We start from the raw sequence: 19,699 nt of genomic DNA, 5'->3' as shown, positions 1-19,699 counted from the left end.
TCGGCGGAACAGGGTGCAGAGAATTAAAACTCAAGGACAAAGCGCCAGGTTTAAAAAGCGCCGCAAACTATTAAATCAAAAATAGAATAGAAAAAGACAAGAAAAGGGGCCCAAAGGGCTTCAGTACTGGTTTCTAATGCTTCGGAGATGACGGAGATAAGGCAAAATGCGTCTCTCATCCAGCGATCCAGCGGTTATCCGGCGATCATCCAGCGAAGATCTACAACCACGATACTAGCACTAGGTAAGATTATTGCTCTACCGCAGCTGCCTTTTCTTTGTCCAATGTTAATCTACTGCATGTTTTTCATATATCATATACCATAACCCGACTGAGGTCCCTCCCAGAGCCTTCGTGGCTTCCAATACTATGCGATATTCACATCGGACAATAGGTTATGCCAACTTCTATAGCAACTTCAACATTGATACTTGATGAAGTATTATCCTGTATTCAACAAGAGCAGTTCTTGGGAATGCATAAGATGTAATTGCCGGGCACATTATACTCATCATAGCTTCATGACTTCAAATTGTCATTCAAGTTCATTCCTGGCGGAGCTCTTCGGATACTTCACGGCTCTTGGCATGCATTGGCCAATATTCCTTAAGAACCTGTTCCGGTTACCACATAATTTTACACCCAAAATTGAGGCAACCACGTTACTATTTGTAGGCCTTCATATCTTATTCGCTAGTATGAAGATTAGGCGTGAGATAGTGGGGGTCGATCCAACCAGCGAATCAGAAGCAACAGCGATATCGCGCTCCAACCAGCGGAACTGGCCAAAGAACCGCTACTTGTTGCTTTCGGCATTTCAATGGACATTGAACTGGATTTGATCATTATAGACTACAAATCTAGTCCTGGGTCTAACGGGCCGTGAAGTACCGGTGGTGACTAGTCACCGCCGTTGATCTTAATGGAGAATATCCAATCGACCGTGACAGCAGCACGCTCGCATGCAACTTCGACCGCTCATATCAAGCCTCGACGGGCAGGCGTGCCTTGTGTACGATGCCGCCAGATGAAAGTGAAATGTAATGCTAGTCAAATATTCCCTGCGTCCTGCTCGGCTTGCACTAAAGCAGGTGAGCGGTGCGCTATCGATCCTTCGTTTAAGAGGACATCCAAAAGGAGGTAGGTAACGGGTCCATTTCCTTAAGTCGTTTCATCTCTAATTGAATATAGTCTGAAGCTCCGCCGGAGCTATGGGCAAGAAAATGAAAATGGCAGAATTGATCCTGTCTACAGGACGCCTCAGTCTGAGGCATCGGGTACTGAGCCGACGGACCAATCCTCGAGACCGAGTGGACCTTTATGTACCTCGGATTCATCTGCAGATATAGCAGCTATAACCGCTGATTTACGCCTTGGTGGAAGGAGGTCTGCTCGATTCACCCATGAGGCAACCGGTGTTAACTTCACATCTAACGCTGTAGCAGAATTACTAGAAGAGTACGCAGTCCTGTAGCGTTTTATCATGATGATGTTCACCCGCTCACCTTGAACCAACCTTAGGTACTATTCTCACATACACCCACGATTCCCGCTACTACTTGACCTTACCTGCATAGTTGATAGCTACGAGAAAGCGCCTCTACTATTCTGGACCGTGTTAGCCGTTTCAAGCAAAGACTCAGAGAAGTATGCATCCGACTACGCCCGGCTACAAATTCTCCTCAAGCAGTTAATAGCAGACATCATCCTACTCGGGACCCGGTCTATCTACCTTGTCCAAGCGTTACTTTTACTTTGTGTGTGGTCTTTCCCGCACGAAGACATGAATAAAGAGCCGTTTTCAATGTACGGTGCTGTTGCTATTTCAATGGCCCGATCTCTTGGTTTGCATCGTCCACAATATCCATTTCTTTTGTTTGCTGCGAAGGCATCAGAGATTGGAACTTTGGAATCTCGCACGGTCACCTGGTTGTCTTGTTTTATCGTTGATCAGTGGTAGGACCTCATCCATTTGACTGTTGTTGCTCTTTCTTAGTGGGCTGTTGGACTCGGAGCTCTGACTGATTTCTCTGTTCTCTGTACTATAGGCATACTGCACGATTCGGGGCACCAGGTTCCATTAGACCTGACCATGCAATTCTTCAATCTGTGAATGTTTCAATGCCCGGTATACCAGAAACGACAAGGATACAACTTCACATCGCTCTTGTTGCTTCGAAGATTTCATCTGCTCTAGGAGAATGCGAGACTTCAACTACTGGGCTCATGAAAGACCCCCTCCCGCTAGTCCGGGTATTTGAAACCGAGCTGTCCATGATACAAAACAAATACTCAAGTAAATGGTCACCAGCCGATGAAATATCATTTCTCGACGCCCAACTAAGTCTATACTGCTACGTTCTCGAACAAAAGACTTCCTCGCCTTCCTGCCTAATAAACCTCAATTCAGACACCGAACTCATAACCCAAAGCTGTATAACAGCAAAGCAACTCCTAATAATCCTAACCAAATTCCCGAGCACACTAAGACAAGGAACACTCCATATACTACGGTCAGCAAGCTATGCAATTTTCTTCCTTTTGCGTATTCTCGGCACAGTCCCGGAATGCATCGACGAGACAGATATAAGAAATACAATACGACAGATCTTCACGTTGATGAGGGAGATATCTCAAACAGCGAATGATAGACGATCTCAGTGTTTCCGGGTATGCAGGATAACAGAGCAAATGATTGATTATGAGGATTGGGATAAGGAGACGCCGTTTTTGGGTAAAGCTGAGTCGTTCATGGGTAATAATTTTGTTGCAGATGTTGCGGCTAGAGGGATGATACAGGCGAATATGAGACATGCGGCTGCGCAAGCGGAACGTGAACGTGATTGTCGGGAAGATTTGAGGGATGTTGCAGTGGAGGTGGAGCCAGGGTTTGATCTTAATTTCTCAATCTGGGATCCTATGGGGTGGAATTTGAATTGGCAGGATGGTGATGATTTATTATTTCTTGGTGGGAGTTTGGGTTCAAGTTGATCGATGTGATTGGTATTGCTTGCGCTTGCCCAGGCGGTTTAAAAGATTTACTCGATACTATGCATAATTATATTACCAGAATGACGCTGATATGATGCCTGACTATCAAGTACCAACAGCCTGCATCTTCAATTGACAATGAGGAATCTCCATGCAAAGACATACCATGCTCCTGGACCAGTTAGCAACACCTCTGCTAAAACACGAAATGAGTATTTCCGCCATATAACTACAAGCTACATCTTGAAGACTGTATCCATAAAGAGAGAAAGGATGTAAGATGTAACAGCCAGACATGTGAATTATAAAGATCACTGCACCATATCAAAATCCCTTCTGAAAGATTCATTATCGTAAATATAGCCATTGATCACCGCATCCCAATCCGTTAATAGCATAGCACCCGGCATTGACAAATCTGAAAATGAAAAAGGATCTTGACTAGAACTTCCCTTAGGCTGTTGGCCAAACCCAGGAAGACTAGTCGTTTCATATCCTGTCGCCGTTGAGCCACTAGCAGGAAATGCCGTGTTTATGGCATCTGGAAGCTGCCATCCATCGAATTGAATATTGCTGGGCGGCTGAGCCCCGACAGCTGCGGTGCCCACAGGAAGCCCAGCACGTTTCCTGACCGATAAAGCTTGATCTCGGAGCATGCCAACATAGCGCCAGATGCTGCCGTGATTATATTCGCCCTGATCCCCCACTGAGGAAGCTTGGAAGTTCAATTCGTGAGGAAATAGCTCTTCGACCAGAAACCAAGCGCGTTCTGTCTCAAGTCTGCCGTGATTGGAGCTGCTACAAAGACATCGCATAACGTATGTGAGAGCGTACCATTGTGTATACATACTGAAAAACCAGTTGAATTTGGAAGCAAGATCATTTAGTAGCACATGACTGCTTTCTAATGCGTCACAGGCCAATGCAAAAGTCTGCTTGAGAGCTTCAGAAGTCCCCTTGTCATGTGTCCTATTTTTCTTTTGCATAATAAGCTGCTCTTGCAGTTGGAGCACAAATAGTACTTTCTTGCAAGCCATGCTGATGTGTTGCATTGCGATACGCGGCAAGCCAGTGAGTCCTCCAGACCTAGGAGATATACCAAACATCTCTTGTAAGCGATCATCGAGATCACGGATATGATTTCGACCATCCTCAATATCTAGCAGAGGGTTTGCAGACCCCATCCCTTGGGCGTCAACAATTGGACGTACCCGCCGGCACGACTCTGCTTGAATTAGAAAGAAAGACATTTCCGTCCAGCCTGTTGACGCTACAGGCAATTGTGTCATATCTGGATAAATTTGATTGTCATTCAAATTTAATGGGAGTCTCATTCCAATATTTCTGATATCAACGGCAGGTTGAACTCCCTGGTCCTCTGGGGCACGTGAGTCAAGCACACACAGATGCCACCAGAGGCGGAGGCGCATTTCAGTTTCAAATGGCTTCATTCGAAGGCTTGCGTCCTCTCGGTATAATCCAATAGATTGAGCTAGCCGGATTGCCAGCCCGTTAAGCACCCATGCACTTCGGCCGAGTTCGTTGGCTCGTAGACAAGTCTAAATTGGCCCCGGTCAGTGAGATGAACTGAATGAATGGTAATTCTCGATCAATCGCAGGTTGATTTTTGATACTCACTGCATAAATAGCAAGAGCCTGTAATGACATAATTTCAGGGCGACTCGTAAGTTCAACCACAGTAAGAAGTCGATCCAGGCACATCCTGTATTGTTTCAAGAGCACTGATATATCCGCAGGTTGTAGGGTGCTAGACTCATGACTATTGTCGTGGGAAAGGGCTGTGACAGCAGCGTAATATATGGCCAAAGTCAACACCAATGTTGAGGATGATGCAGAGCTAGGGTCCAGAATAGTTGCGAGGACAGTAGATTGAACGGTTGGTATATGCAATATTTTGACGACTGGATCGACTGACGTGACGTACACATTCCACAAGCGAAGAGCCAGCTGGGTGTCAGGATATAATTGGAGCACATCAGCAGATATCACCAGTCTGTTGGTATCTAGCTGCGCAACAGGTGTGGGAGAAGTCCTCATATTTCTCCAGGGATATGAAGGTGTTGATCCTGAGCTAGGAGGATGAGCGAGTCTAATACTATTTTCCTGGCAGGCGCTTGATATTAGTTTAATTCCATCACGTAAGATAGTTGCTTAGGAGAAGAAGAACTGAGTGAACTAGAATAAGGTGTTCAGACTTGCATCTTGGTGTGAGGAAACGACGCCTGAATTGTCTGCTACTTGGCCAACAACTCGCTCTTTATTCCACAATAGATCCCAGGTCGAGTTGCCAGGCCGTCGATAGGAGCCACTGAGGTTAGCAGTCCCAGTTTCGTTGCTTTCTACACCGGAATTAGCCTGAACTTGCGTTTGTGACTGGCCCTCATTTTCACCACTCTTCACAATAGACAAAATCAAGCGTTCGAGTCGTTCCAACGAGTTGGTGATATCTTGAAGAGTGGGAGTCTTCTGTGTCTGGCGGTGATCTTTGGAAGGATAGACGCAAGGAATTCGATGCTTCGAACAGTTGACGCAGGGGATTCTTCTGTCACATCGCACTTTTCGGCTATGGCAATTTAGACATGACCGTGCCATTCGCTTCTTATTATGTGGGGATGATTCCTGGGACGAATGCGGGTTGTCGCTGTTTCTCGACCCATCAACAGGCTGGCTTGGTGCCCGGTCCATTCTGGTAGTCTTCGGGATTTACCGGTACTCAGGGTCCGAATAACAATTCAAGGTAGTCATCAGTGCGTAGCATGTGTGTTCACTGGAAGACAACGACGTGCTCGGCTTTGCGGGGCCGATGGGTCCGCGCTTACGTACTTTGATAACTGTCTCCAATACTATGTACGCGGACAGCTCGGTTCCGAGATACCGAGAAGCCTATAGTGTATCAACTATACCAGAGGCAATACTAGTATGTAGCAACACCGATTTTGGGACCCACGAAGTATATAAAGACCTCGCGATGCCCCGTCAAAAAAGCGAGAAATATGGAATAACAAGAAAAGCAAAAGATTAATCGATATCAACCTTACACTTTCTTCTAAAACCTACAGTTCAGATTCCTTCCAAACCGTTCACCTTTTACGCATCTCTTGAAATGGCTCCAGCAGGATTCAAAGTGATTGTTGCCGGCGGTGGTCCTGTAGGTCTCACTGCTGCCATCTCTCTAAGCAAAGCAAACATCGACTTCATTGTTCTCGAGAGGAATGCTAGCGCAGTCATCGATGCGGGCTCCAATCTCGTTCTCTCCCCCATGAGTCTGCGCGCATTATACCAATGTGGCCTTGAAGAAGATCTCAAGCGCGTTACCAGCCCTCTCGGTGATCTTACCCGTACAGATCATTCGGGTCACGATATTGGAAAACTTGACATCTTCAACCACATAAAGCATAAGTACGTGATCAATTCTCTCAAACCAGCAACAGGGCTGAACTGCCAATTGCTAACTACATATAGCCATGGTGAATCTCTCCGTGTTGTGAGCCGTCATGATCTCACACATGTGCTCTACAGTAACCTACCAGTGGATGCTCAGAGCAAGATCCTGACAAATAAGAAGGTTTCGCGAGTTGAGACAAACGACACTGGTGTGATAGTTGAGTGCGATGACGGGACCTCATACGATGGCACTTTTGTCATCGGTGCCGATGGCGCTCATAGTACTGTCCGTCAGCTTATGAGGGAGATCGCTGTCGCTTCTGGTTCCGACAAGATCAATGCAAAGCAGCCTTTCCTCACAACTTACAGAGGATTGTGGGTGCGCTTCCCCAGGCTGCATCTCGAACCTGGTGTCACCAATGAAACCCATGGTGTCGGTGCCTCCACCCAGCTATTCTGTGGAGAACAGTCAACTGTCGTTAGTGTGTATCTACCTTTGGAAAAGCCTACTCGTGATCGCATTCGACATACCGCGGAGGACAAAGAAGCTATTATCAGCCAATGGGGTCATCTTCCACTCACTCCGGACGGCAAAGTCACTCTCAAAGATGCTTATGAGATGCGGTTAGAAGCCGGCCTAGTCAGTCTAGAAGAGGGCGTAGTTGAATACTGGAGCTTGGACGGAAAAGTCGTTTTAGTCGGTGACGCAGCTCACAAGTTCACCCCTAGTACTGGCATGGGCTGCAACATGGGTATGGTTGATGTTGTCGTTCTTGCTAATGAGGTTCGCAAGGCTATGCGTTCCTCTTCCCATGTCTACCCAACACCTGCAGAGCTCGAGGTGGCTTTTGAGTCTTTTAAGAATATCCGCTATGACGTGGTAGTATCAGGCTGCAAGCAGTCTGGCACAGCTACTGCTGCTTCCACTTGGGCTAGTAGTATCTCTCAGCTGGTGGACTGCCACATTGCACCTTTCTCGTTCGTCCAGAAGTACTTTATGGACCGCTCCGCTCAACAGGTTGCCCAGACACCAGTATTTGACTATATTCCTTCTCAAGAGGTCATGCACGGAGCAGTACCGTGGAACAAGAGCATGCCTGATTCGAAAGCTTGATTGAGAGTACGAAGGTGCTGTGTTGGAGTTTCTAGCCCAAAGATATCAGCGATCATGGTCAATCTATAAACATCAACAACAGACTTAAGATAGAAATTTTCATTTGAATTTACATGCCCTTAATTATATGCCCTTGTAAATGTAGAGAATCCTCGCATTCGCAGCTGCAAATTTAGCTTACTAGTAGTTGGCAGACTGGAAGCCTCGGTATACATCGAGCAGAGGACCTAAATCTAGATTGGACATAGTAATGGTGGTGCAAGGTGCGATGTGAAGCACCCCTCGCCCTCCAAAGTTAGGGGTGGAAAAGCAGCCGATTCTGGGGTCAAAAGCCGTCATTTCCGGCGTTGATTTCACAAATCCTCATATTTTAGATATAAAAAATGCTGCAGTTGGGTATGACTAAATCTCAAAATAATAAACAAAACCGAGAAAATGTACAAAGACTGTGCTGGCAATGGAACAGAACAGACAAAAGGATTAAGAGACAGGCGTTAAATGTCAATGTCAATATGGATATGAATATCCGTTGAGTATAAAGAAGAAGTGAAACAATAGTTTCACGATGGAGATGACTTGCTTTCAGAATCGGTGGAGTCACTTTTCCGATTCAGGTTCGGAGACGGACGTAATCCACTGTTGATCTGTGCAGCGATCTGGGATTGTTTGAACTTTTCAAAGCTCTCTGCGTCTTGTCGTTGAGCAGCCCATAGTTCATCAACGGTATTACCGAGCTTGGCAAAGGCATCGTTGCTGTTAAATGAGGATTGAGCCTGTTGCTCGTGGAGACGCTCCAGTTTCTCGCGTAAAGCGACGAGGTGTGAGTCGTCGTCTTCGTCGTCGCCTTCTTCGCGCTCGGGTGGGTTGAGGAAGTCGCGGCGGAGGTTCTGTCCTAGACGATGGACGTGGCCTTCTTCTGAGGTCATGGCGCGAGCGTGGAGAGAGGTCATTGAGCTGGTTCGGGAGAGATGAATGGCGTATTGGTCGGTTTCTTCGTCGTCGATGGCGTTTTCGTTGTCCATGACACTTCCGCTCAAATTGCCGTTGAGGACAGCTGAGCCATTCAAATCCTCTCCAGAGTGTTGGGAGCCGATATCTACTGGGGCAGATGAAGGTGCGGGTTGAGGAGCCAAGCGAGTTTCAGGATATTCATCCTCGAAGCGCTGGATCATTCTGTGCAGAGTGAGATCCAGGAATTGGAGACGTCCTGTAATGAATTTTAGCTTAGAACATGAAATAAGATGTATGATAATATAGAGCTTACTGTAGTTAGCATCGTTACCAGCTCGGTCCTCGCGAATCAGAGCTGACTGGATCCGAGTACGAATATTGCGCGCAGACTCCAGCAGATTCTTTGACATATCGCGTGGCCTCTTGGCAACAACGCCTCTAGATCTCGGGCGACGGGGTGTGGTAGTTCCACTGGTTGGCACTGAATCTCCTGGCATATCAGATCCATGGTGATCGAGGTTCCCAAGACAAACACCCAATGCCTTCACTACACCCGTACCGCCAATGACATAGTCCTCATCAGGAGCGACATCATCCTCTTCATCAAACGGCTCCTCCGCACTAATAGAGTGACCCACAATGTGCTGTAGAATTTCAGGCACTGTGACATCTTTAGATGGAGGCAATGCAAGTGCTTCCGGTATATCTTCCCCGATAGCAGCACCCTCCAGGTTTCGAAGAGAGTACGCCACAATCTGCGACGCAAGTGCCTTCACAACCTCATTGTTTTCTGCAGTGGGAACTTCAATATCCACAGCGATGATTGTACCCGAGACGCGGACAGCAGCCATCATAGATGCGTATACCGCACATGCCTCTTCCTGAACAGCAGGGTCGGTAGCAGATGCCAGAGACGCAATCTGGGGGTTTTCTAATATGTTCAAATGGCAAAGGCTTGGGCATTCAGGTAGAACCTCTGCCAGGCCAATAATATGATCAGGTGATAAATTGACATCAGCAAGATGAATGCGTTTGAGTGATGGCATCTTAGGGAGGAAACGACGGAATGCTCCAAGAGCGTTTGGTTGGGCTGTAAAGAGGCCAGGGTTGTGAGAGAAATCGATGAAGCGAAGGTTGTGGACCTGGGTGAGAGCTTGCAAGAATGGAGAGATCACCGTAGGGTCCAAGGAGCAATCAGCCAAACTGAGCGCGTAGAATGCTTGGTCAGGCTCTATAGCATCTGCAATGAGGTCCAGATCGTTCTTGATTGGGTTGCCTCCGAGGTCAAGTCCTTCGCATTGTCCAGCTCTAACATACTCAATGATATGCCCGAGGCTTTCTCTTGTCACATCGTTGTTGGCAAATCCTAGTCTTCGCAGTCCCATCTTAGTTGAAGCCTCGCAAATCCGTTTCACTTGCTCGCTGGAAGGCTTGCATTCGCTCATCAAGAGTTCCTCAAGGTGGTCCCCACTGAACCTTTCAGCGAGGGCACATGCAAAGGTATCACAGACATCAGTGCAAGATGACGAGCTCTGAGACCCATCACTTCCAACGCGGGGTTTCGGAAAGGGAATGCCAGAAAGATCAATAGCTTTTAATGATTTAGAAAGATGAACGAAGAGACCAATATGGCGCCATCCGTCACGGCCAATTTTTGGATTGTCTTTGAGTGAAAGCTTTTCCACAACACCCCATCGCTCAAACTTGAGACTTGGTGACTCGAATTTGCGATTGCGCTTTCGACGGTATCGCATTTGTTCCACGGTCTTTGTAGATAATAGCGCAGAAAGTATAGCTCGAACAGAAGCATCGGTCAATGCACAGTTTTCCAATAGGAGCTTTCGAACGGGTACAACTGCGAGCCAATCGCTAAGCGTCGCAATATCCTGGGGCGTCATAGGAAAGTTACTGAGATCGAGCGCTGCAACAGTACCAGGTGACTCTGCTAGAGTGGACGATGGTGAAGAGATCTCATCAACCACTCGCTTGAGGACCGGAGTCTCTCTGAGCTGACAACAGCGACGGTAAATCCGCACCGGGTCTGTCGTAGGATGATTCTGGGTTTTGGATCGTGGAGCACCAGCCACCGGTGGCCGAGCTTCATCCTCATCGTTTTCTGCGTCGAGTTGTAGAGGTATCGAGCCGTTTGCCACGGCTTGTCTACGCTTACGTTCTTTACGCTCTTTGCGCTCTTCTTCCGATCGCTTTTTCTTTTCTTGTTTGCGGGTTGGATCCTTCTTTTCGCCATTCGATTCAGGGTCTGCAGGTTTGGGGGGGGCCGCGGAGGTCCCCTCAGTTGAGGTCTCCGTTTGCTGGGCACTCGGAGGACTGCTTGGCTGGGTGGTCGTTGAAGGAACAAGCGCTGATGCTGCCGCCGGTGTCGATGCTGGTGCGGGTGCTGGCACTGATGCTGGTGCTTCCTTCTCAGCCACTGCAGCTTGGTTATTTATCAATGCCTTGGCCTCTTCTTTATCCTTTTCCTTGGCCTCCACCTTAACATCTGTCTTCGCCTCCGTATTGGCATCCGTCTTCGCTTCCGCCTTCGCTTCAGTCTTCGTTTCAGCCTTTTCATCCGCCTTCTTTGACTTCTGCCGATTAGACTCAGGCAAATGCTGCCTCATCTGATTCGTAGGCGGAGCATCCTCATCAGAATCCCGATGCGACAACCCAGCAATCTCCACATCAACACAAAACGCCACCCTATGCAATTTCGCCTGATTCAAATCCGCAATCTTACACCGCTCCCGGTCCTGATCCAGGTTCATCACCCGACGAGGACAATTCGCAGCATTAGGCGGAAGTCTAGGCAATCCACCCGAATTTGATGAGAACTTTCGAAGAGCATTATGAATAAACGAGGGACCCTTCGGCGACGAAGAAGTAAAAGGATTCGAATTTGAATCGTCTTTCTTTTCCTCTTCCTTGTCTTTTGGGGAGTATGCGGCGCCGAACGGGTTCAGATCTAGCGGTCCAGTTGCCTTGGGGCTTGCGGGGCTTCCTTTCAGACTAGATTGCGATGGCGGGGTGGAGCCGGAAGAGAACTTGGAGCTTAGGCTGGATATCCATGAGTTTCGACGGCCGGTGGCTGGTTTTGGTACTGTTTTGGCAGCTGTCGGGGCTGGTGTCGTGGATGTAGAGGAGGAGTTTTGGTCCGCGGGAGATTCCGGTGTTGGTGTTGGTGTTGGTGTGGCTTTTGTTTCTTCTGGGATTGAGTCGGGTTGTGGTTCGCGCTTTGGAGCTGAGCTGTTTGAGGATGGCGGACGGGCTGGGCTGCTATTTGATCGAGTTCGACGGTGCGCTTTGGAGGGATTGGGCGCTGAGTCTTTCGTGCTGGTGCTGGTGCCACTGCCAGTACCAGTACCTTCAGGCCTGCTGCTTCCCGTTGAAGTGACAGATTTCGTGCGCGAGAGATGATCTAAAGGAGAGTATGTATGTTAGAATCAGTGTTCCTCATGTAAATGTCTCTTTTCTTCGTTCATCTTCCTCTTCGGCTTTTCGCTCTCCTCTCTGTAACCCCTCTCAAGCTAGGGAAACCCCGGATCACCCGGCGGGCGGAAGTGGGACTCTCACCTTTCTGAGAATGATGAAGCCAGCTCACATCCACAGTTTGAACACCCTCCATCTTGAGCCTTGTTCTTGTTCAACTGTTGATTATCGCAATAAACAAAATATGAGGGCAGAGGGCTGCGGGAGACCCTGTAGTATTTGCGGGTGGCCAGCTATGTGGCGTGGAATTATCAAATGATGGGGAAGGCCTTAGTTCGGATGACGCATAGTTGGCTGATCCCCCCACTTCTTCAAAGATCTTCGACCGAAAATGCCACAACGATACCCAGTCGGTTATGTAGAATAGTAGTATGAGGCAGTACAAGGTAGGTAACTCGGAAGGTATGCGACCAGCGGAATTGCTGAGTCAATGCAAGGTTCGAGATACCACTACAGATGGTAGCAAAGCGGTCTCACCGGAGAATGGTTCCAGGACAACATGGTGAGGTGGGCTAGTGAGATAAGAAGAGAAGAGGATAGAAGTTAGGAAATCGCAAGAAAAATATCCGAAGAGGAAAGAGAACGAGGCTATTGGAAGCGACCGGATGTGGATGAAGCGATTAAGGTGACATAATCGTGTCTTTGCCCCGGGAGTTGTGGAGTCTCCACTTCTTTATTGGCTTTATTGTATTTATAATTATAATTATGATTAACCTTGGACTAGCTAACTCTGGATAACAGAATTTAGAGAACTCAGACTCTTTACAAGTAAAAACTGTCAAACTGTAAGACTTAGTGGACAGCACGTGAGGTAACATACGAATGATCGACTCCGTTCTGATTGAAACCCTCCGTGACCGGCCAGAGTTCAATGATAGGGGAAAAACCTAGTAAAGTGGGTTTCAGCAAACACGAAAAGTCGAAAAGTCACAAAAAGAAAGACAAGAAAAGAGAGAAAAGGGTGGGGGAAAAGCCAGTTCACCCGATCATCGGGCAATGAAAACGGCACCGGGGTTGATCTAGTCTCTTTCCAACCAAAGAGGACCTAAGAGGACCCCTCTTTAATTTCTCTTTAATTCCTCTTGAATGGAGTAATGACTCCTGAATATCCACTATTTTGGACCTAGCATTGTTCATTCCGTTCCTAGTAGATCCATAATTGCATATACAATACACACCGACACAGACTAACAGACGCCACCGAGCTTGATCATCAGTGACGAAGTTATTATTTGCAGAAAGAAAATGGTAATGTAATAATGGTGGAGAGAAGGGGTGGATGGGGGATGGAGGAGAAGTATACATATAAAACCACCCCACAATACAAAAAAAAGAAGACAATAAATACTGTAGAATGAACCAATGAAACAATTAAAAAAAAAACTCCAGTCCTCCCAAGATCATCAACCCTCGGAAATAAAATAACAGAAAAGGGTTCTGAGACTCGGGGGAATCCGTAGAATAACATAAAACGCCAGTCTCTATGCAAATCAAAAAAAAAGAGGAAGAGAAAGAGAAAAGAAAAGAAGAAAAGTCATCACGGCATCATTCCATCCTAATTCCGCCCATCCCCGTAAATCCACACTTCTATTCCGCACTAGAGGTATGCTTGAGGATCTCCCAGCCGTACTCCTCTTCGGGTCTTTCAGGCTCCATTCCGAGGGCGTTACGGTATGCGCGAACCTCATTTTGCAGCCCAGCGACAATGCTAACGGGCATCTCATCCTCGTCCGATCGTAACCGATGGGCGTTTCGAATCATCTCTGCACACCGCATCGTTTGGGTATGCCAATAATCGCGGTCCAGCCGACTCTCCAGATGTGCATCCCGTTCCGCCTGTAGGAGATTGTTGTAATGACTCTTCTGATATAAGAAATGCATGTTGTTGTTCTGACAGTAGTTGCGGATCTGTTCTACCATTGTACCCACCCCAGACTCGTAGTCTCCAATGAGTTTGGTGTTTTCGGATTGTTCCCGCTTCAGGTCTTCAACCGTTCGCTTCTCCTTCGCGAGCGCTCGTTCGAGTTCAGAGATTCGGGCAGCTACCGGTAATGTTAGCTACCGATCGATGAATTGGAGAGGGGCCCAGTTGTTATAATCAGAGCGAGGGCGACGGTAAAATGTCTGAAACGCACCTGTGATTTCACCATTGACTTGTTGCATTGCAGGACTAGCACCTTCTGAAGACCCATGTTTCTATTCCGACCGTGTCAGTTTACACTTAGACTCACTTCCCCCAAACAGAATTATTGGAACCTCCTCAAGACGTACCATGATTTCCTCAGCACTTGTAACAATATTCTTAGTGACCTCTCGGTTATTCTTCAAAACCTCACTCAATTCCAGCACCATATCGTAGAGATGATGGAGATCCATCTGGTGGCCCGCATTCATCGGTCCATTTCCATTCATCGCAGCCATGCCTGTTCCATTCATCTGGTTCGCCGGGTGTGGGATTGCAGGCGGCAGGGATTGCACGGGTTGGCGAGGGACGCTGCCCATGTTAGGGGTACCAGGGGAGTTGTCCACGTAACCCGAGAACAACATGCCAGACCCCGGATTGCCAGACATTCCTGTACCGCTGTTCATCGACATATCGGCTTCCGCAAAGGCTCGGTTCAATTCCTCGAGTTGAGGATCGTACGGATGAATAGGATGTGAGGTGCCGTTTTCCTCGTCGTAGAAGGAAGCGTGATTTTCAACGCCTAAGACCTCCTTCTGAAACTTCTCAAGGTCACGCCGACTCACGTGGGTGGAACGACGGCGGTGCCCACGCGTAAAAGGTGCCTTGGAAGGGGAGGGAGGAGTAACACCCTCGATGATGGCGGCACAATCGAGAAGCTGGGCGGGGTGGTCAATTATCGCGTCTTCGTTTTGTTCAAGGAGATGGCTGTCGTGAATGTAATTGATGGGGGTGGCCACACCATGCCCGATCGGGTTAGCTCCCCGCCCGTTCAACCCGACCAAGCGCTTCATCTTATCCAGTGCACTCATCGATTCACGCTGAATCTCGGGTTCTGGCACTGCAGCAGCAGTCATCGATCAGGCATGTTCTGACTGTGTCGCCTCTATGGGGGGATCTGCGATTTTGTTTCCACTCAAACCAGGTCCCGCGCTTAGGATGTAGGTGTAATCGAGTCGATGACGGAGACGGAATGAATTGCAAAGGAACCCGTGAACTTTGTCTCTTCAATCGCACCTGCTGATGCTGCTGCAAACCCATGGAAGACGGCCTGATGCCTGCAGTCGTAATAGTTAGCTCTGGAGAGTACCTTCCTCCCCCGCTTCTCTCCTTGCACTAGCTCAGTCTTATAGAAAATGTGTTCGTCGCAATCGAACTAGCCTACCGAGGACAACCAGTGGTACTTGACGCTTTTACAAACCATGCGGTGCTAGGTTCAAAATCCATTTTGCATGGACCAGGGTTCTTCGCAATGTGAGGGATGTGTTTTAAAAGAAAGAAAAGCCAGATAACAAGAAAAATAAATCAAAAATAAAAGTAAAGTAGAAGAATAAGTAGATAACAAAGCGAAAGACAAAGAAACATTTCATTAAAAAATTGATGTCATTCAAGTCATACATCCAAGTCCATAAGAGCTTCCACTCTGCGATCTGACCCTGGAAGCAAGTATTCTTCCCCACCTGAGACCTCCCCACCAGGTTTCTGCTGTGCAATCCGACCTCCAACTCGAGCGACCAGCATACGCATCTTCTCTAGTTCCTGCGCCAAATCTCCATCGCGCGTGACCAAATTAGGCTGAATATCTTGTTGTGGGTCATTGAACGGCTCAAGTAAGCGATGCAAATGTTGAAGCTGATCGCGTCGTCGCTGTCTTTGTTGCCGCCGCTGATCTAGACTGGCCAGTCGTTCCCGAAGATGCTGGTATCTGTACAACGGAGTTAGACGGGCGGGTCTCCAATCGGAGAGAATCCTGCCTGATGGATGGGAAGACTTGCCGTGCATTTTGCTCGTCGTTGGCACCCTGCGACTCTAGATCTAAGGGTAAATTGACAATGTTCCTTCAGAACTTGTCAGTATAATGCAATAGCGAGATTTTGATGAGAAGAATCGGTGTAATCATACATGTGCCTCGATAGATCTGCTGTTTTCTCGACTCCTTTCGCAAATGCAGCTCGGCTCTGAATCTCTTGACTGACAGAGGCCCAGTACAGATTGGCAATTTGGTGCGCGACATGGTGAATTGCCTGGGAAGGATATACCACACGATTATGTTGCTTGGCTTCCCAATTGACTACACGGAATTAGCATCGAATAAGTAAGGAAGACGGTGGGCAGAGCTTTCTTACCTTTGTGCAATACGTCCTGGATCACCTTGTCAGGCAGGGCTCCATCTTCGGTCTCCACTGCATAGTTTCTCCAATCCTCTGGGGGTTCGAGGTTTTCGGAGAGAATCCGGACCTGGTTCCAAATGAAGGTCGACTTCAATTCGGATATTGTTCGCGTTGAATCCATCGCTCCATCGCAACAAAAAGATGTGGATTATGAATTAGACTCGCGGAGTGGCTTCCTTATCTGCAGAGCGCGTCTCTTATCGATAACGCGTCGATGATTTCTATTGGCTGACGAACACCTAATTTGGTATTAAAGTGGGTCTAGTCCATGTACATATACAGCACCAATGTTGAGAGACGATGCAATGAATAGATCGTTCGCTAGCTAGTTTACTTTCTCTTTCGCTATTACCACTAGTATATGCTCTTAAGTCCGGAAATATCAAGGATTTGATGGCACTGGAAAAATGCATTTCAAAGAACTCGAAATCTCTTGGATTTGCAAACTTTACCTATCCGCAACGTGAATAGTATATATTTTGAGAAAATAGGTGGCGAACACGCTGACTAACGCGACGCCCACTGAAGTGGGAATTTTAATGATACTGCATTTATGAGAATTAGATATTTAAAAACGAGATTGAGAAACCTTCGTAGAGCCTTTCATGAATTGCGATTTAGCAAAAGCCTACGAAAAGAGAGCTGTTGTGACTGGTGTATGGGGAAGAAGATCCCTCGGTCTCAACCCCCACGTACCTCGGCAATAAGACCGCATCCAGCCCTGAAGGGTCTCGATCACTTCCCAAGCAACTTGAATACCTCTGTACATTTACTTGGTTGTCAACTCTCTACATAACACTCGCGGCATATTATTCGAAGAAAAGCCGACATATCCCTGATTTTCATTCTCATGGCAGACAACCAAACTCAGCGCCCAGTGGGGCTTCTTTTCGACATAGGGGGAGTCTGTGTAAGTCGGCATCAAGACCAGCTCTAAACTATGCATGATAACTAACAAACCGTCAGGTTGTGTCTCCATTCCAGGCAATTCTAGATTATGAGCTATCTCAGAACATCCCCCCTGGATGGGTGAATTTCAGCATATCCCGCAGCAAGCCTGACGGCAGCTGGCACAGGCTCGAACGAGGCGACATCCCCATGGATGCCGAGTTCTTCAAAGGCTTCAACGAGGACCTACGGAATCCCACATTCTGGAAGGAATTCCATGAGCAACTACAGAATAAGAAAGGCGCCAGCGGCCCGGCCACAGTCCCACCACTCCCTACCGTGGATGCTGAGTGGCTTTTCTGGGAAATGATGAGGATATCTCGCACTCCCGACCCGTATATGTTTCCAGCTTTGAAGAGACTCCGAGATTCAGGCAAATTTCTCATGGGTGCCTTGTCGAATACGGTGAAGTTCCCCGATGGACATCCATACAATGATGATGTGTCTGGTGTACGATCTCAGTTCGACTTTTTCATTTCCTCTGCGCATACGGGACTTCGAAAGCCTGATCCACGGATTTACGAGGTGGCGATTCAAGAGATGAATGATTTGGCGCGAAAACGAGGACTGCAGCCAGTTCAGGCTGCTGATATTGTTTTCTTTGACGACATTGGTGAGAACTGTAAGGGGGCGAAGAAGGCTGGTATGGGTACTGTGAAGGTTACCTTGGGCAAGATTGAGGTTGCAGTTAAAGAGCTAGAAAGAATCACTGGCCTTGAATTGCTGGACAATGATAAGGCTCGACTTTAGGCGGTTTAGCATGAATATGGTGCATTTTCTTTTCTTCTCTTACGGGAGTTTCAGCCGTTTACTAGGGACTGAAGATGGAAATAAGGCCAAGTGGTAGATAGACAGAAAGATTGGAGAATTAAGAATTAAGATACAGCAGGATCTTATTACTGTTCCATCGTTAATCATTAAATTGAAGCGATGTGAATTGCACGTAAGTCAATGTATGTAGTGGACCCACACTACGTAGCAAAGTCTGGGTTGTGGTCCTGAAGCCGCGACTATTATGGTGGTCGTCGACGGTCGTCGCCAACCGCACTTTTGAGTTGCGGGATGCAGCCCACGCTAAGCGAAATCCCCCACAAAGAATCGCCGCACCACCTCGAATTTCTTTTTTTCTCTCCATCCGTCGACATCAGTTCTCAGCACCGACAACCGTCATCATGGTGAGTGTTACTGCCATTGCAGATGGTTGAAACATACCATTCTGCATTTTTATTTTTCTTTCCCTCCGTTTCAACCGGAGCCGGGTCTTTGCAAGATGCTTCGGACGACAAAATTCTGAAGCGCTAATTGCTGACTCGAGGTTTTTATTCTTGTAGCCTTTCACCAAGAACGTCAAGAGCGATGCCTACTTCAGGTAAGTAATTATACCCACCAAATCTCATTTTCGATGAGAGAAGAAAACTTTTACGTTGTGATTTTGTTTGAGAGATGAGGCTAATTTTTTGACCCCTCCAGCCGCTACCAGACCAAGTACCGTCGCCGCCGTGAGGGTAAGACCGACTACTACGCCCGTAAGCGTCTGATCACCCAGGCCAAGAACAAGTACAATGCGCCCAAGTACCGCATGGTCGTCCGTTTCACCAACCGCGACATCATCACCCAGATCGTCTACTCTGAGATCTCCGGTGACAAGGTTCTCGCCTCCGCTTACTCTCACGAGCTCAAGCGCTACGGTATCAACCAGGGTCTGACCAACTACGCCGCTGCCTACGCCACTGGTCTGCTCCTTGCCCGCCGTGTCCTGGCCAAGCTCGGTCTGGATGAGCAGTTCAAGGGTGTCGAGGAGGCCACCGGTGAGCACACTCTCACCGAGGCTATTGAGACTGATGACGGTGAGCGCCGTCCCTTCAAGGCTTTCCTTGATGTCGGTCTCGTCCGTACATCCACCGGTAACCGTGTCTTCGCTGCCATGAAGGGTGCTTCCGACGGTGGTGTCTTCATCCCCCACTCCGACCGCCGTTTCCCCGGTTACGACATCGAGACTGAGGAGCTCGACGCTGACCTGCTCCGCAACTACATCATGGGCGGTCACGTCTCTGAGTACATGGAGACCCTCGCCGATGAGGATGAGGAGCGCTTCAAGTCCCAGTTCGTCAAGTACGTCGAGGATGAGGTTGATGCCGGTGACCTTGAGGAGCTCTACACTGAGGCTCACGCCGCCATCCGCGAGGACCCCCACAAGAAGGATGAGGATGAGGGCTCCAAGAAGACTAAGGAGCAGTGGAAGGCCGAGTCTAAGAAGTACAAGGTCGAGAAGCTCACTCACGCCCAGCGCAAGGCCAACGTCGCCGAGAAGATCAAGCAGCTCTCCGCCCAGTAGATTGTCTGCTAGTTCTGACATGTCTGACGGTTCGCTACTGTTTCTCCAAAAGTTCCACCAAAATTTCATGAGGGGACTGGCTTATTGCCACTCGGCGTTTGTTTTTTGATTCATG

General features: G+C 48.0%; 8 protein-coding genes across 8 annotated transcripts; 4 read left to right on the top strand and 4 right to left on the bottom strand.

Annotated features, from left to right (window-relative positions):
• Positions 1 to 923: 923 nt before the first annotated feature.
• N7478_000899 (Zn(II)2Cys6 transcription factor domain-containing protein) lies at positions 924 to 1,475 on the top strand (the record flags this gene model as incomplete). Its single annotated transcript, XM_056917114.1, has 2 exons — positions 924 to 1,141; positions 1,193 to 1,475. 2 exons carry the CDS (start codon positions 924 to 926, stop codon positions 1,473 to 1,475), a joined length of 501 nt encoding a protein of 166 aa, XP_056784994.1.
• A 1,828-nt stretch (positions 1,476 to 3,303) lies between these two features.
• Positions 3,304 to 5,698, bottom strand: N7478_000898 (uncharacterized protein; the record flags this gene model as incomplete). The annotated part of the gene is made up of 3 exons (XM_056917113.1): positions 3,304 to 4,551; positions 4,631 to 5,079; positions 5,209 to 5,698. 3 exons carry the CDS (start codon positions 5,696 to 5,698, stop codon positions 3,304 to 3,306), a joined length of 2,187 nt encoding a protein of 728 aa, XP_056784993.1.
• A 418-nt stretch (positions 5,699 to 6,116) lies between these two features.
• On the top strand, positions 6,117 to 7,511 carry N7478_000897 (FAD-dependent oxidoreductase; the record flags this gene model as incomplete). The annotated part of the gene is made up of 2 exons (XM_056917112.1): positions 6,117 to 6,412; positions 6,476 to 7,511. The coding sequence occupies 2 exons, from the start codon at positions 6,117 to 6,119 to the stop codon at positions 7,509 to 7,511; spliced, it is 1,332 nt and encodes a 443-aa protein (XP_056784992.1).
• A 560-nt stretch (positions 7,512 to 8,071) lies between these two features.
• Positions 8,072 to 12,084, bottom strand: N7478_000896 (putative cell wall biogenesis protein Mhp1; the record flags this gene model as incomplete). Its single annotated transcript, XM_056917111.1, has 3 exons — positions 8,072 to 8,718; positions 8,776 to 11,877; positions 12,033 to 12,084. The coding sequence occupies 3 exons, from the start codon at positions 12,082 to 12,084 to the stop codon at positions 8,072 to 8,074; spliced, it is 3,801 nt and encodes a 1,266-aa protein (XP_056784991.1).
• Positions 12,085 to 13,535: 1,451 nt separating this feature from the next.
• On the bottom strand, positions 13,536 to 14,987 carry N7478_000895 (uncharacterized protein; the record flags this gene model as incomplete). Its single annotated transcript, XM_056917110.1, has 3 exons — positions 13,536 to 13,990; positions 14,084 to 14,144; positions 14,220 to 14,987. The coding sequence occupies 3 exons, from the start codon at positions 14,985 to 14,987 to the stop codon at positions 13,536 to 13,538; spliced, it is 1,284 nt and encodes a 427-aa protein (XP_056784990.1).
• Positions 14,988 to 15,064: 77 nt separating this feature from the next.
• On the bottom strand, positions 15,065 to 16,422 carry N7478_000894 (kinetochore subunit FTA4 family protein; the record flags this gene model as incomplete). The annotated part of the gene is made up of 5 exons (XM_056917109.1): positions 15,065 to 15,181; positions 15,529 to 15,835; positions 15,906 to 15,968; positions 16,033 to 16,201; positions 16,257 to 16,422. 5 exons carry the CDS (start codon positions 16,420 to 16,422, stop codon positions 15,065 to 15,067), a joined length of 822 nt encoding a protein of 273 aa, XP_056784989.1.
• Positions 16,423 to 17,151: 729 nt separating this feature from the next.
• N7478_000893 (HAD family hydrolase) lies at positions 17,152 to 17,999 on the top strand (the record flags this gene model as incomplete). Its single annotated transcript, XM_056917108.1, has 2 exons — positions 17,152 to 17,211; positions 17,268 to 17,999. The coding sequence occupies 2 exons, from the start codon at positions 17,152 to 17,154 to the stop codon at positions 17,997 to 17,999; spliced, it is 792 nt and encodes a 263-aa protein (XP_056784988.1).
• A 422-nt stretch (positions 18,000 to 18,421) lies between these two features.
• On the top strand, positions 18,422 to 19,584 carry N7478_000892 (60S ribosomal protein uL18; the record flags this gene model as incomplete). The annotated part of the gene is made up of 3 exons (XM_056917107.1): positions 18,422 to 18,424; positions 18,581 to 18,618; positions 18,720 to 19,584. 3 exons carry the CDS (start codon positions 18,422 to 18,424, stop codon positions 19,582 to 19,584), a joined length of 906 nt encoding a protein of 301 aa, XP_056784987.1.
• Between the last annotated feature and the right edge of the window lie 115 nt (positions 19,585 to 19,699).

Source organism: Penicillium angulare, assembly GCF_028827245.1.
Source record: "Penicillium angulare strain IBT 27051 chromosome Unknown utg000001l_segment0_segment0, whole genome shotgun sequence".
Classification (NCBI taxonomy): domain Eukaryota; kingdom Fungi; phylum Ascomycota; class Eurotiomycetes; order Eurotiales; family Aspergillaceae; genus Penicillium; species Penicillium angulare.
Note: the sequence above shows the minus strand (reverse complement) of the source record. Positions and strands in the feature narration are given on the sequence as shown.